The sequence below is a fragment of the Aspergillus ibericus genome (assembly GCF_003184845.1).
Source record: "Aspergillus ibericus CBS 121593 unplaced genomic scaffold BO80scaffold_15, whole genome shotgun sequence".
Taxonomy (NCBI): domain Eukaryota; kingdom Fungi; phylum Ascomycota; class Eurotiomycetes; order Eurotiales; family Aspergillaceae; genus Aspergillus; species Aspergillus ibericus.
The window spans coordinates 414,997-429,303 of record NW_020292113.1 but is presented as its reverse complement, the minus strand read 5'-3'; the positions used below and the strand labels follow the sequence as shown (position 1 = coordinate 429,303).

General features: G+C 54.2%; 7 protein-coding genes across 7 annotated transcripts; 1 reads left to right on the top strand and 6 right to left on the bottom strand.

Moving 5' to 3' along the window:
* Positions 1-777: 777 nt before the first annotated feature.
* Positions 778-2,092, bottom strand: BO80DRAFT_434094 (NAD(P)/FAD-dependent oxidoreductase; the record flags this gene model as incomplete). Its single annotated transcript, XM_025720852.1, has 3 exons — positions 778-920; positions 1,008-1,811; positions 1,867-2,092. 3 exons carry the CDS (start codon positions 2,090-2,092, stop codon positions 778-780), a joined length of 1,173 nt encoding a protein of 390 aa, XP_025576280.1.
* Positions 2,093-2,854: 762 nt separating this feature from the next.
* BO80DRAFT_47834 (glycoside hydrolase family 18 protein) lies at positions 2,855-4,368 on the bottom strand. Its single transcript, XM_025723277.1, has 5 exons — positions 4,085-4,368; positions 3,963-4,025; positions 3,899-3,912; positions 3,718-3,845; positions 2,855-3,670 (listed from the first exon to the last, which is right to left on the bottom strand). Exons 1-5 carry the CDS (start codon positions 4,191-4,193, stop codon positions 2,911-2,913), a joined length of 1,074 nt encoding a protein of 357 aa, XP_025576279.1. The 5' UTR covers positions 4,194-4,368; the 3' UTR covers positions 2,855-2,910.
* A 1,176-nt stretch (positions 4,369-5,544) lies between these two features.
* On the bottom strand, positions 5,545-7,043 carry BO80DRAFT_424323 (uncharacterized protein). Its single transcript, XM_025719258.1, has 3 exons — positions 6,919-7,043; positions 6,396-6,738; positions 5,545-6,337 (listed from the first exon to the last, which is right to left on the bottom strand). The coding sequence occupies exons 1-3, from the start codon at positions 6,959-6,961 to the stop codon at positions 5,740-5,742; spliced, it is 984 nt and encodes a 327-aa protein (XP_025576278.1). The 5' UTR covers positions 6,962-7,043; the 3' UTR covers positions 5,545-5,739.
* Positions 7,044-7,211: 168 nt separating this feature from the next.
* BO80DRAFT_492955 (PQ-loop repeat-containing protein) lies at positions 7,212-8,665 on the bottom strand. The gene is made up of 4 exons (XM_025723794.1): positions 8,301-8,665; positions 8,118-8,237; positions 7,840-8,055; positions 7,212-7,776 (listed from the first exon to the last, which is right to left on the bottom strand). The coding sequence occupies exons 1-4, from the start codon at positions 8,342-8,344 to the stop codon at positions 7,356-7,358; spliced, it is 801 nt and encodes a 266-aa protein (XP_025576277.1). The 5' UTR covers positions 8,345-8,665; the 3' UTR covers positions 7,212-7,355.
* A 153-nt stretch (positions 8,666-8,818) lies between these two features.
* BO80DRAFT_464063 (glucan 1,3-alpha-glucosidase ROT2) lies at positions 8,819-12,091 on the bottom strand. Its single transcript, XM_025722630.1, has 3 exons — positions 11,845-12,091; positions 11,039-11,780; positions 8,819-10,983 (listed from the first exon to the last, which is right to left on the bottom strand). The coding sequence occupies exons 1-3, from the start codon at positions 11,927-11,929 to the stop codon at positions 8,919-8,921; spliced, it is 2,892 nt and encodes a 963-aa protein (XP_025576276.1). The 5' UTR covers positions 11,930-12,091; the 3' UTR covers positions 8,819-8,918.
* A 317-nt stretch (positions 12,092-12,408) lies between these two features.
* Positions 12,409-13,492, top strand: BO80DRAFT_501462 (nucleoside diphosphate kinase). Its single transcript, XM_025724284.1, has 7 exons — positions 12,409-12,483; positions 12,616-12,646; positions 12,727-12,770; positions 12,822-12,925; positions 12,993-13,058; positions 13,111-13,175; positions 13,228-13,492. The coding sequence occupies exons 1-7, from the start codon at positions 12,467-12,469 to the stop codon at positions 13,360-13,362; spliced, it is 462 nt and encodes a 153-aa protein (XP_025576275.1). The 5' UTR covers positions 12,409-12,466; the 3' UTR covers positions 13,363-13,492.
* A 70-nt stretch (positions 13,493-13,562) lies between these two features.
* Positions 13,563-14,195, bottom strand: BO80DRAFT_405006 (uncharacterized protein; the record flags this gene model as incomplete). Its single annotated transcript, XM_025717700.1, has 1 exon — positions 13,563-14,195. The coding sequence occupies one exon, from the start codon at positions 14,193-14,195 to the stop codon at positions 13,563-13,565; it is 633 nt and encodes a 210-aa protein (XP_025576274.1).
* Between the last annotated feature and the right edge of the window lie 112 nt (positions 14,196-14,307).

Sequence of the window (14,307 nt, the reverse complement as noted above, 5' to 3'; positions counted from 1 at the left end):
GTACCGAGTACATATTCCAATCCACCCCACCCCTCCCTCCCCTCCCCTCTCCTTCTCCCCTTGATCATTCATCATTCCTCCTTCCTCGTCAATACTTGTGCTGAAAAAAACAAAACAAACACAGAAAAGAAAAGAAAAGAAAAGCAGGAACCCCTGACATGGTTCATATAATATATACATTCATACAAGTATACTAGGCAGGGACTGAACCATTGCTTAGTATTTTGCTTGTGAGCATGATGTATCAGGGAGGGGAAGTGAACTACTACCAGTCTGGTATTTATGAGGGATTAAAAGTAAGAACGATTTGGAGGGAGGGAGGGAGGGAGGTAGGTAGTACTGCGGTGGTTTGGACCTGGGGGTGTTGGGTGTTGGGTGTTGGGTGTTGGGCTTGCGTTTATGGGTATGTGTATGTGTATGTGTATGCAAATCCGGGGTGAGTATGGAACAGGTATGTATGTATGTATGTCTTTGAGTAGGTTATCTGATGCAGGAACAAGATCCGGATGAGATTGTTCTAAGTAACTGAGGGTTAGGTTGGGAGGATCGAAGAGGTTGGGTATTGGTATTGTCTGCTTCGTGGGAGATTCATTGAATTCGCTAGGATAGTCATTCGGTAAGGTATATACCCTTATCAGATCATTGGTACTCTAGTACTCTACTTCATAGATTAGTAGTTGAGGCAGAAGGATCAGACAAGGTAGTAATTATATATTCCCGTGTGCAGCCGTTCATCTACACATGATCGTATTTACTATACTAGTAATAGGCATTGAATCATTCCCGGTGCATATCCAGCACCCGCTTCCAGAGCTTCTCCATCTCGTTGCCGACCATGCGCTCGGTCTGCTTCTCCAGGGTTCTGCGGTTGAAGTCGCGCTTGGAGATGGCGGCGTTGGATTCTTCGCGGGACATCTCGACTATTTTTGTTAGAATCTTCCTTACTTGATGGCTCATGGGATATCGAAGGGAATATTGTAAGAAAAAAGGAATAGAAGGGAGCTTACCATGCACATAGACACCCGCTCGCTTCCCGCTGAACATCGCATGCGGAACATTCGTGCTCCCATCGCTGTTACAGTCACCAACCGCGTACACGCCCGGTGCGCTCGTCCGCATCCCCGTGTAATCTGTCGTGTCGATCTTATCGTCCACCATGACTAGGCTCAGTTCATCAGGGAGGGTGGAGCGCTGCGCGGTAGGGTAGTTCGTAATGAACGTGTTCCGTTCGACGGTCGATCCATCGGTGAAATGAACCCGGAAGATATCAAACTGTCTACCGGTCTCATCACGGTGGTCGTCGCCGTTCTGGACACGCTCAATCGAGGCAATCGAGCGGTTGTCAATGCGAACGTCCCACGCCTCGAGCTGCTTCTGCCAGTTCGGGTACTTGGCGGCCAGGGTGACCTCGTTGGCGGGCGTGTAGGTGCCATTAGTGAAGGCAATGATGTCCGAGTACAGAGTGTGCGTTTCCAGTACGCTGCCCACAACGTCGGGTAATCCGCCGAGGATCCCCAGGGACTCGTCCCGGTGCTCGTACCCGTCACACCAGGGACACCACCAGATGCCCTTGCCCCAGGCTTCGCGCAGACCGGGGACATCGGGGATCAGATCGACCAGTCCGGTGCCCAAGACGACCTTGCGCGACGTGTATTGGGTGCCGTTGGCGTCGATAGCGCGGAAATACGATGTGTTGGCTGCGGTGTCCTCGATGGGCGTGATGGAATCGATCTTGATGTCGAGGACGCTGGTCGAGTTGTACTTGGAGATCTGCTGGCGGGCGAGCGCACGGAATTGAGCGGGCGGGGTCCCTGTGCATATTAGCCATGTCTGCTGTGAGTAATATCTGGAGGAATAAATAAATACCGTCATTTCCAATCACATCGTGCATCTCCCGCGTAGGAGCATTGCGATATTCACCCGAGTCGAACATCACAGTCCTGCGTCTCATACGTCCGAGACTGCTCAGGGTACTCAACCCAGCCGGGCCTCCACCCACGACGATCACATCGTAGTCGGTCTGAGGGATGGACGCCGCAAGAGCGACGCTAAGGGTGGAGAAGAGAGTATAGAGCAGGGACTTGGGAGCCATGGTGGAGGGTCTGCGGTCTGTCGGGGAGAAAGTGCAGCAGCGACGGAGCTGTTTTTATACCCGGGGATAGTCCCCGCAGGTCCGACCTCACATCCTGCGCACTGTACGGTGCCCGGGCAGCTGAAGCATGAGGGTCCAGCTGGGATGCAGCCAAGACGGGCGTGAGTATATGTTCGACGCCTTGCCAAGCCGGCGGCAATCAAATAGTTGACGGAGTGGCTTGGTGGCCGCTGGGATCGACATGATGCGTTCCGTGCAACGCGAGCGCGGATTTGCCGGGTCGAGTTAATCCATCATGAGCTTGTGGAATCTGGGAGGGCAGAAAACAAGGCCATCGGATGGGGACCCTGGCCAGCTGGCCCAATGAGGCCAGTGAATGCATGGGATCGATTGCAGCTGGGCGAACTCTGGGCTGCCAAGTCGGTCCAGCTCGATCGGCAGGGCTGGAGTCAATAGTCCATGCAAGGTGGGGGGGGCAAGCGAGCGGGGCTGAGGAACTTGATGCTTGATGGTGGCCTTGGCTGGATTGCACGAGGGGAAGAAGAAGAGGGTGGTTTGTGGCAGAGAAGAGAGAAAAGAGGCCGAAGGAAAGGCAGAAAAAAGGCGCAAGGCAGGATGCAGTCACGCGATCTGGCCGCCTCCACATTGCCCTGAAAAGCACTCCAGACGAGCCATCTATGAGGATCAGAGTCACCATGAGGATTAGGATTAAGATTAAATCAATAATGTAGATAGTAGGATCCATATTTACAGCCCCACCCGGGTCTCCCACTCCCTCCACTTCACCACAGCGCTCTCCAACGGGGTATCACAACTCATCACCAGTGCTTGTTGGGCCCAAAGATCCACGGCCGCATGGGGTACCGGTAGGTCTGCTGGATGCGTGAGGTGGTCTGCTCAAGGGCTCCCCGGACGCCACTCAAAAAGCCCGGGTTGCCGTACGCCTGCGTGACATCCCACATCATCACGCCGCCGAAGCTGCTGAACGTCTTGGTATATTGAATGATCGACTGCAGCTGGGACACTGGCACATAGCCCGTACTCGCCGCCGTCGTGTCGGCTGGCACGCCCAGCATCACCCGGGCGTTCTTGTTCTGAGACACGGTCTTGGCCCAGTTGTCCCACTGCTCGAAATTGAAGGTGGTCTGCGTGTCTTGGCCCGCGATGAACGAGTTCAAGCCACACGGGTTGTTATAGAATTGCACCCACACCACGTCAATCGACACAGGACCATTGAGGATCTCCTGGTCCGCAAGGTCCGGGTATGGGCACTGCGGCGCTGCCGTCAAGAAGTATTGTTTCGAGGTGTCTGCATCGGACAGTTGGCGAAGCCGGTTCGCAAACGGTGCCATGTTCTTCACAGTAGCCTCAAAGTCGAAGTCAAAGCCGTCCACGGATGCGTTGCCAAAGGGCCGATACGCGGACGAGTTGCCCTGGGCTGGTCCGAATGTCTGCCAGATCAAGTCGGCACCGGCCTGGGCAGCCGATTCGGACTGGAATCCGCCTTCACTGTATGTCGCCCCGCCAATCGACAAGATGATGGTCTTGCCCTTGCTCTGGCAGGTGTTGATATCGGCACTGGCTATATTAGCTGCGCTGCATTGGCACTCGAGGACGATACCTACCCGACTTGTGGACAGTTTGGCAAGTTGGTGCCGTCAAACAGCGGACAGTTTTTGCTGTTGTCTGCTAGGTCGTACTCCGGCACGCCTCCAACACCGTTGACTCTCATAACAAATGCAAGTACGATAACCTGGCAGGTGGTCAGACCTCATGTATGCTCCTTGGCACTGGGGTTGATCTCACATCGATGTTCTCGTCTAGAAATGGGTCAGAAGAGGATCATTTACCAAGGGTTGGAAGCACTCACCATCACAATAATAGGCCAGGTTCTGTTGGGCCAGGTCTCCGGTTCCTCGGAAGGAGTTTTGACCTGGTCGCAGACTTGTCAATCCAACTGACTGTCAACCCCCACATGGGTCAGATACGTACCCCAGTAGACAACAACGTTGTTCGAAGAAGATAGATCGAGCTTGGCGTATGCTCCTCCCAGAGAAGCAAGCCCCATCGAAAAGGCAAGAAGGTTCTTAAGGAACGTCATATTGTAGGGACCGAGTTTGGTCTTTTGCTCAAGGATTGACAAAGTTTGAAGGAGCGAAATGAATGAACGATGTATTACCTCAACGATGAAGGGCGGATGGCCAGTCGATGATGCCCAGGTTGCCGGTGCCGAACGCTTGTCGAAAAAGCTGACTTGCTCTCAAAAAGCCAAACCGACGCTGTCCATGTCGAGCCTTTTATGTCTTCGTGAGGCCATCCCCAAACCTGTATTGTTGTGATGCTAAACAAGCTTGGGCCGTGTCCCTGTCATCCGTCGTCTGGGGTCGGACATTCCGAATAACAGCCATCATCCTGCAAGACAGCCAATGAACTAGGGAATCATATTGTCATATTCAGACGACAGCATTAGACTGTCCAGCAGAATATGTCTTTTCGTCTTTGCTCGAACCGATGATTGGCCGTGGACCATAGAGATACATTCCAGCGTCGTTGTTGGGAACACACATCCGGCCCGTGGAATGTCGCTCGCCCTGGCGGACCCCAGCTTGCGATAGCTAAACCCTGTATCAAGCGTCCGCTCTCGTACGCATAACCAGCCACTGGACTCGTGGCTTGCATACACAATCCGGGGGTAAAGTCAGAAGCCAGGTTGATACCCGGGCTGCTGACTGGGTCGCCTTGAGCATTTAGCCAGCTTGCGTAACCAGAGTTCAGGTGCGTAGGATGATTATAATTCCGTGCAAGTCACATCTGACAGATATCAGTTTGGCCGCGGTGAAAATGTGGGCGTCCTTCCCCAGTCTGTGCGGCTGCCATGAGGGACTGCAAGGAGGCAGGAAAAATCGAAGGACTGAGTGAGACATGCGATCGCCGTGGCGTTATGTCTCCGAAACCGATTATCACCGCGAAGTCGACTGTGGTTGAAAACAGCATCAAATTGTGTGGCTTGTCAACTGACTTTGACCTTGGGCAATGGATAACTTGTCTTGCAAGTTGCAGAACATGTTCAAGTTCTCGGCGCCAACTGGGCAGCATCTCCCAGCCTTCACCTATTGCCTTGAGCGGCCTGTCGATCCTCCCGCCAGATCATGCACATGCAGGGATGAAGAATCGTCATCGAATGTCTATTCTTGGGTCCTGCCAGATGGTGCTACTGCTCAGGAATGCAAGCGTCCCCCCGGTGATAAAGGCATGTTGCGCCTTATCGGGCCATCTATCAACATAATCGGTAACTGCTGGTCTGTCAATCAGTCAACGATGTGTTCCCAAACGAAAAAGACTCAGTCGAAGGTAGAATAATCCCTCATACTATCCTGTCTATATGCCAAACCTGGCAGATGGTTGGATCTCCGGCGGGTACGTAAGCCCATAACGACTTTTAGGAAGGATAATGAGCAAAATATCATGTCCGGTTAGGAATGCCCACCGAACTATTCAGATTCATCTCTTCTGCGGGCCCTGAAGTAATCAGAGACTCCAAATTTCATAATAGACCAAAAGGGTACCAAGATTTCCCGGCTATGTTGCATAAAACACGAACCCTTGGATTTCTCCCATCTATGGAAAGGGCCTGTCTGTTGCAGCCCTCATTGATGAATACCAACGACTCTCGCAACGGCCTCATCATTGGTCAAGCTGGTGTCAATGACACCTGCCACCTTGAGGACATCCACCACGCCCTCAATGACCTTCCGTTGCACACCCCGGGTCGTGGCCGTGAACTTGACATCCTTCAACCATTCCTTGGCATCTTCCTCCCCGTAGTTACAGCCCAGCTCTCCGGTACCCAGGAGGGTCACGACCTGAGCCAGATCGGCCTCAAAGTCCTTGATACCCTGATCCAGGAGCTTGAGCAATTGCTGCAGCTTGCCGTCCAGCTCCAGATTCGAGAAAGATGAAGTCGACGCCACGACCATCCAGGACGGCCAAGGGGTATAGATCTCACCGATCTTCTTCAGAGGCGGATTGGGCTTGCCTTCCGTGGCGTGGAAGTACGGCTTCGTGGTGAAGTGCTCCCACATGAAGAATTCAGCAGTAGGGTTGGGTGCTTGATCCGGATGTACGGCATCCTGTCCGGTCACTCCGTTGCGGAGAGCTCCGAAAGGACCCAAAGGTACGGTGGACAGAGAGTCGGACTTCCAGCCTTGCTGCTGAGCCAGGACGAAGGACATGATATGGGAGCCACTGTTGGGGTCAGTACAGGCAATCGAGTCAATTCATTAGCAAAGAACCTTGCACTTACCTTCCCAAGCGACTAACTCCAACCCGCTTGTCCTTCAAGTCATCCACCGCGTGGATGTCCTCTCTCTCCCGACCCGTCACAATGGCCCAGCGCAACGGCGTGTCGACCCAGTGTCCGATCACCCGGTAGCCACCCTCGGCGGGATCCTTCTGGGCCTGCTGTTTACCAGCCAGACCGGCCACCCATCCCTCAGTCAATCCGATCGCAACATCAATTTCCTTCTCCCGGAGGGAAGTGATCATGTGCCCCGTTCCAGAGGGGAACGGGATCAGAGAGATCTTGAAAGGGAGAGTAGCCTGGCCCGCTGAACGGACGGCCAGATGAAGCGGGGTGAGGTAATGTTCTACATCGAAACGCCATTAGCCGAGTCAATTATATGCCATTTTTAGCTGTAAGGGGACGTGTAAGTGTCAGCAACCGAGAGTCATTCAGAAATGAGCCCATGGTGGTAACTGTGTAACTTGCAACGATGCACAACATATATAGTTCACAGATGTAAACAGAAAAGGAAAGTCGGTCCTACCGGGCACATAGCCAATACGGATGGTCTCTAGATCTGAAGCCATGATGGATCTGTATGGAGCAGCGGGCACAAGCGACTCGGCAGAGGGGTAGTGAGGTTCATTTTATTGAACTGGCGGGATGAGGGGAAATCGACCCTCGGGCAGTCTGGTGGGGTTCCTTCGGCGCGTCCTGGCTTTACCCCGCTGGACCCCGTCGGACCCCGTCACGTCACCCCCGGCTGGATGTCTCGCAGCACCGAATGGCATGGGACGCAATTACTAACGCTGATTTGCAGGTAGATGCACTGGATATCAATCCACATTAATCCTACTGTAGTAATTGGTTACGGGTCCGGGAACCCAGGTCGAACCAAAGCATAGGTTCGACGCGTCTAGCTAAGCTATATGTACAACGCCAACGGAAGAAACGGGAAACCACGGCCGTGTATCATCTCGTTCAAGTCATCCGGATGTCCTTCTCCTCCACATTATAGCTCTCACTGGGGCCTCGGGGACTGCCCGCAGTCCGGAACGAGGCGCCACTATACATCCAAAACTGCACGCCCAAGTATAGATCGCAAACGCACTGGAACAGACCGCACATCCGGAAGGCCCAGGGAATCACTTCCTGGCTGCAGAAGAAGTAACTCAGCTTCATAATATCACCGACAATCCAAGCAGCAACCACCGACACCCGGAATCCTGCGCACGAACGGGACTTGTGATTCTTGATAATCTGGGGCAGAGGGAGCGTGGCTTCGACGGCGAGGCCAAAGTATCCGAGGAAGTTGATATAGAGGTCCGAGTAGGCAAGGGGAGGAAGGAGAACTTGGATGAAGGTGAGTGCGCCGATGAAGTAGGCCAAAAACATCCAGTACCTGCCGACAACCGTGGTTAGTCTCGTTGCAACAAGTGGCCTCCGCTAGAGGGCAGGTACATACGGTTTGGCGCTCTTCCATTGCCAGAAGTCGTAGGGTCGAGTAAGGCCGCTGCTGTTATCCACGCTGCTGAAGGGAACATGCTCCACGCTATTCTTCAGGCCCGGAGATGGCCGGTTGTCCAGTGCAACCTTCAACAAGACGATCTGCACCCCGACCGTAATGACGGCCTGGATCAAGAGCGAAAGAGAGTAGTAAGCGCCAAACCAATAGAAGACCCTAAAATGAATTTGTCAATGCCGACACCCTCAAGACACAGCAATCGGAAGTGCTCGTCTTACTTCAGGATTGATGCGACAAGCATGATCAAAGGGATGTCCAGCGAAAATCCAGCCGAGCTTCTGGACCGGTGGATACTGAGGATTTGGTCCGCATAGGACGTCAACGGGGAGGTAATGAGGCTGTTTTTCAAGCGACCAGTTAGCGTTCCATTGCAGTCCGTCCATCGGGCTGGGAAGACATACAACAAGGGAGCCCCATATTCCAGAGCCGCCGACACAATATACATGGTGAATTCAATTATCCGTGGCTATCCTTATGTGGAAGTCGGAATAAATCCAGGGAGTATATATTGGCTCGCGAAGCCGCCGAGTTTGCGTCGAGGCGAGGCAGGGAACGGGCGGAGCTTGCGGTTTCCGGAGTGAGATCGCGATGGAGCAGCGGCGTCAGGGGCGAACCTCGTGAGGATGCAGAATTGCCAACGCAGACCGTGAGCTGAGGAGGCACCTCCACGGGGGTAGACTGGCAAAGCAGGGGTGATATCGAAAGCCCAGAAACTCCGTACCGACAAGTCCGAAAAAACGTTCAATGCCAAACCCGACCCGGATGCGGCCTCTTTTCCCTCCCGATTTTTGCTCTCAGTAATTTATTGATTCGGATCGGCGGTCACGGCCTCGCCGCTGACTCAGCCCCACCCTTTCGTTTCCCCTTTTTGGTGGGAGTTCTGCCCCAGGCCATCTACATGTCCTCCGTACGTCGCCGTCCATATGAGAAGATCTCTAAACGTCATAAGTACCATTGATGCCTGAAATTTGCATATCGTGTATATATGTATGGATCCTCTGCCCACATAGGCCTCTAATCTAGAACTCAATCCGCCACGTCTTCCCAATGCCGACATTGGGGTTCTTCACCACCGCATACGGTGCCTTGCCATCTGCCTGGCTATGGTACTGCATAGAGGCTGTGGAGGCAGCCTCAGTGCCATCCTCAATGACAGTCACACTGGTCTTGTGCTGCCATTCCTTGGGAGGGTCAACAATGACCACCCGCTCAACACGGACATTGGCCATGGTCTTCAGATACTCGGCCGTCTTGGGACCCTTGGTTCCAAGGTCCTCCGAGACCAGGGCAGACTCTTGGAAATGGAAGCGGCGATGGATGTAGGCTCCCAGCTCGTAGTCGAACGTTTCGCCATCATCCACATAGAGAGAGCCGTCGGCTTGGCCGTTCTTGTCCAAGACCACGACAAGAGTGTAAGGGTCCCACTTCATCAATCCGCTGCTACGGCGGGGACGATCCTTGCGGGGAATAATGTGGCCACCCTGCATCAACAAGGGCACAGTCTCCATGGGGGCAGGCACGGTATGCCTCTTCCCAGCACCCTGGTAAACGGTGTAGTCGAAATAGTCATAGTACTTTTCGTCATCAGCGATGTAAATGTCTGCGGTCGTGGCCACCTCCGAGACAACAGGCTTAGCAAGAAGACCACTGGAGCCGAGGTAAAGCTGATCGTCGATAGCAAAGCCAGCCTCGTCCGAGGGGTAAACATAGTACTGCGGCCTCACGATCGGCGTTCCGTTCACGGAAGCCTCGTGGAAGGCAGTGTACCAGACGGGGAGAAGCTGGTACCTCAAGCGGATGGCCTGGGCGATGATAGACCGGTGTGGCTCAGCAATCAAATATGGCTCGCGGCGGCGGGTGTCAATATGCGCGTGTGCGCGGAAGAAGGGGTACCAAATACCAGTTTGGTACCACCGCGTCAGGAGCTCCTTGCTGGGGTTCTGGAAGAAGCCACCCACATCAGCACCGGCAAAGGGGTATCCCGAAATACCGCTGTTCAAAACCATAGGGATCGAAGCGGCCAGATGTTCCCAGGTGGCCTGGTTATCTCCCGTCCAAGTAGCAGAGATCCGTTGAGCACCGGCGTAGTAGGACCGCGTCAAGATGAAAGGCCGGCGAACCTCGCCCTTCTTGCGCTCCAGAAGAGCCTCATAGGTAGCATTGACAAGGGTAATTCCGTGAACATTGTGAATGTCACGGTGCTCCCAGTTGCCATGATGAAGGTTATCCTTGGGCATCGTGGTTTCAGGGCCGTTGAAGACCGACGGCTCGTTCATGTCGTTCCAGATGAAGACATTGGCCAACGTTCCCTTGAACTTGTCATACTTGAACAGGCTAACCCACCATTTGATGGCTTCTGGGTTGAAGCAATCGATCCAGTGAGAGGAGCCAGGCCAGCACCAACCATCGTAGATCTCACCGTCCTTGTTTCTCGTGGCCAGGTTCTTGCTCGTCATCTCCTTGGAGATGCTGTACTTATCCTGGTTCTTGATGTGAGGGTCGATGATAACGACGAGCTTGCGTTCGGAGTCGTCAAGCTGCTCCTCCATGCCGATCGGATCGGGGAAGGTGAGAGGATCCCAGGTGAAATACTTTCTGTCATCGGTGTACTCGAGGTCGAGCCAGATAACATCGTAGGGGATTTGGTACTTGTCAAAGTTGCGATCGACCTCCTTGACGTCCTCGTCGGTGATGTAGTTCCAGCGACACTGGTGGTAAGCAATGGCAAAATGTTGAGGCAGCTGGGTGTAGCCGGTGAGTTCGCCGTAGGTCTTGCTCATCTCCTGTGGCGTGGGGCCGAGGAAAACAAACACGTCAAGTTGTCCGGACTCCGAGAACCAATGGCTTTGGGTGTCCGTCGTGGCGCCCACGCCCAGAGCAAGAGGATTAACGGATGAAGTAGACTTGACAATGTCCACCCAGGTTTCGGCAGCATTGAGCCAAAAGACACCGACGGTGGAGTCTTTGCGATGCGCCTGCATGAACGGGATCGCACCATACAAGGTCATCGGGCTGTTCAACTCATACTCGAACACATCAGCATTGTACAAACGATAAGGCTCTTCATGATTGCCTGGGCCACCCCTGAGAGGTTGTTAGCTTTCAGATGATGAAATCGGTCGATGCGGTACTAGCTTACCTAGTCTCCTTCAAAGACAGGGAGTCGGCATGCTCTGGGATTCCGAAAACGTGGCTGTAGCCAGGGAATGTGATATCCAAACCCACACTCTCCGGACCCCTGGGCTTGGAGTCCGTGTTTCCACCAAAGCTTTCATCCCACCAAGTACTCTGGTCTTCCTCGGTTTGCTGCTCGCCGTCACCTTCGACCTCTACCTTGGGCCGCCAATGTTCCATGTTCAGGTACCCCTTGTTGTTCAATTGAACATGGGTCTGGCCATCTCTCTTGAAGTCTGCGCTGAATGGAGCGTGGCGAATCACGGCCTCGAATTGGTGGTCCGGACCGTACAGGACTCTGGTGAAGCCAGCTTCGGTTTCGGGTTTCAAGGTCGCGGTCTTGCTCGGCTCCAGGCCACCAACCAAGACCCATTTCTCTGCCTCATTGTAGCGTTCCTTGCGTGCTTGACTGTCGTGTCGAAGTTGGATATCGCCGTTCAACCGCTTCTCCTCGTCGACAACAATTCGGGCAGCGCCGGACTCGAGGAAGGAGACAACAAGGGGTAGCTTGACCTTCTCGTTGGCGGAGATAGACTTGAGAATCGTTCCGTGCAATTGGCCGTCCTTAAACTGGATCGAAGACGAATCGAGCTCATAGGGTGAATTCCAGGATGATCCTTTGGCGGAAGCATCATCTGCGAGGGCTCTGTTCCGCTTACAGAAGCCCGATTGAGAGCAGGTCTTGAAATTCTCGTGTTTCACGGTGACTAAGGGGCATTGTCAGATGTCAAGGCGGGTGTGGGAGGTCTAGGTTTGGCTGTAGAAGCTCACCTCCGGGAATGACGAGACATCCGAGTAGGATCACCAGCGACAAAAGTAGGGTCCAACGGGTGGACATGGGCCGGATCCCGGCCATGATGTGAGCTCACTAGTGCAATCAGAGACACTCAACCTCTGAAAGAAGAACTATCAACAACCACTGGTGTGCCGACCTGCATCTACCAGAGGTGAAGGTCCCACACACGAAGGCGATATGTACTGGGATGGACGGGGGAACATGTAAGTACTACTTGAGGACGGCGCGCGATAGTTCCAGGCTGGCCAGATGGAGCTGAGATGGGGGGAAGCTCCCACTTGGGTTAGTGTGGCGCTAGTCCTGTCCGGGCAGCTGGGGTTAGACACCTCAGGCACCACATCGTAGCCATAAGGGTCAGGCCGTTAGGCATGCAGGCGGGCAGGAAGGCATTGGTCGGCTCAGCCCATGTGCGCCGGACAGGCAGTGGCCGTGGAAGTGTCTCACTCGCAGCCGTCGTGGTATCGGCCAGTGCCCCTCCTCTGCTGCCCCACACAGCTTTGCGGTCCCTCCTTATATTTTTCGCCAACTCACCTCGCCGGCTCTGCTTCTTTCCTTTCCTCTCCTCAATCGTATCTCATATTTCGATCCATCATCAAAATGTCTTCCGAGCAGACGTAAGTCTATCCCATCTCGCCGTGGTGTCTTCCTCTCCCTTTACCCCTCTTCCCCTCCATTGGACTTCCTTCCTTTCTCGCAGCCCCTCTTGCACCCCTCATTGTCATGACCCAGCTAACCAATTGATCCAGCTTCATTGCCATCAAGCCCGACGGTGTCCAGGTATGACCGAGCTAGGCCTTCAATGATTCTTTCCGATGCATTGCGGCACCCCGGGATCAAACCAGTACTGATCATAGCAGCGTGGACTCGTTGGCCCCATCATCTCTCGCTTCGAGAAGCGTGGGTTCGTATACCTTCCACCATGATACCGCAGACGGATACTGATGGTTTGCAGCTTCAAGCTCGTTGCTCTGAAGCTCGTCTCTCCTGGCAAGGAGCACCTTGAGAAGCACTACGCTGACCTCAAGGAGAAGCCCTTCTTCCCCGGTCTCGTCTCCTGTGAGTAGCTCCGAGCTCTAAGCATTGACCTAACTCCTTTCAAACATATACTAATGTTTATTTTTAGACATGCTGTCTGGCCCCATCTGCGCCATGGTCTGGGAGGGCCGTGACGCCGTCAAGACCGGCCGCAGTAAGTCCTTCGATTGAGCCATCCCAATCGATGTATACTAACCAGATCACAGCCATCCTCGGTGCCACCAACCCCCTTGCCTCCGCCCCCGGCACCATCCGTGGTGACTACGCCATCGTAAGAACCCTGCTCCCGTCATGATTGATATCTTTGACTCACCATTGAATAGGACGTCGGCCGCAACGTCTGCCACGGTTCCGACAGCGTCGAGAACGCCCAGAAGGAGATTGCTCTCTGGTTCGCCCCCGGTGAGCTCCAGACCTACAAGCACTCCCAGTTCGACTGGATCTACGAGAAGGCCTAAACTTCTCGACCGGGTCTTGAGCCTGAGCGCCTGCATTCCCCAGCTAGCCGTTGAGATGTAGAGTATATCGGGTGGTATAAAATCCAAAGATCTTACGAGAACTAGAAAATATAAATCATTCCAATATTTGCTACGCGATATTTTGTACAACCTGTATCTAGGTGACATTATACACGGCATCAGGTCCACCAGTCCTCGCCTCACTTCCTCCCAAACAATCCCCTCGCCCCCCTCCCCAACGGCCCCAAAACCACTCTCGAAAACCACGGCGTAGCCCACACACTCACCGCAATCCGCACCGGCATCAACGCCTTGGTAATGATATACGCCGTCGCAAACTCCAAAATCAAACGCACGCCCTCCCGTTCCCCCTCCCCCAAGCCCACCGCCGACTCAAACTCCAACCCACGATCCGCATCCCCAACCCCAACCGCCTCCTCCACATCCACCTCCTCCACCCAGCCCTTCTTCCGTAAATACCGTCCAAACCGCTGCGTCTGTTCCTGGAACAAGCTATTGGAGGTCATATCGGGGAGTCCCGGACCGTAGCGAAAGGCCGCCACCAGACCTAACAAACTTACAACGGCGGTGATTTCGTGGAGGATCAGGAAGGAGGTGATGTGGGTTGCTGGGGCGCCGAGGAGAGGGGTGGTGAAGGAGCGGAGGAACGGTGGGAGGCGGTCGTTGAGTTTGTGGAGACGGGATTGGGAGGTTTTGGGTGTTTGGGCCGAAGGAGGTGGAGGAGGGGTTGAGAATAGGCGGCGGGGGGTTTTGGGCGTGCGCTGGGATATTAGGCGGAGGATTTGAGGGAGGAGGGTGCGTGGTGGTGGCATTTTGGTGGGATGGGGAGTGATGGATTTGAGGCGAGGGATTGGAGTGATGGTTGAAGGTCCCCCCTTGCTTTGGTAGAGGCGAGGCTTGGTGAGGTGTGGAGGCAGGTCCTGT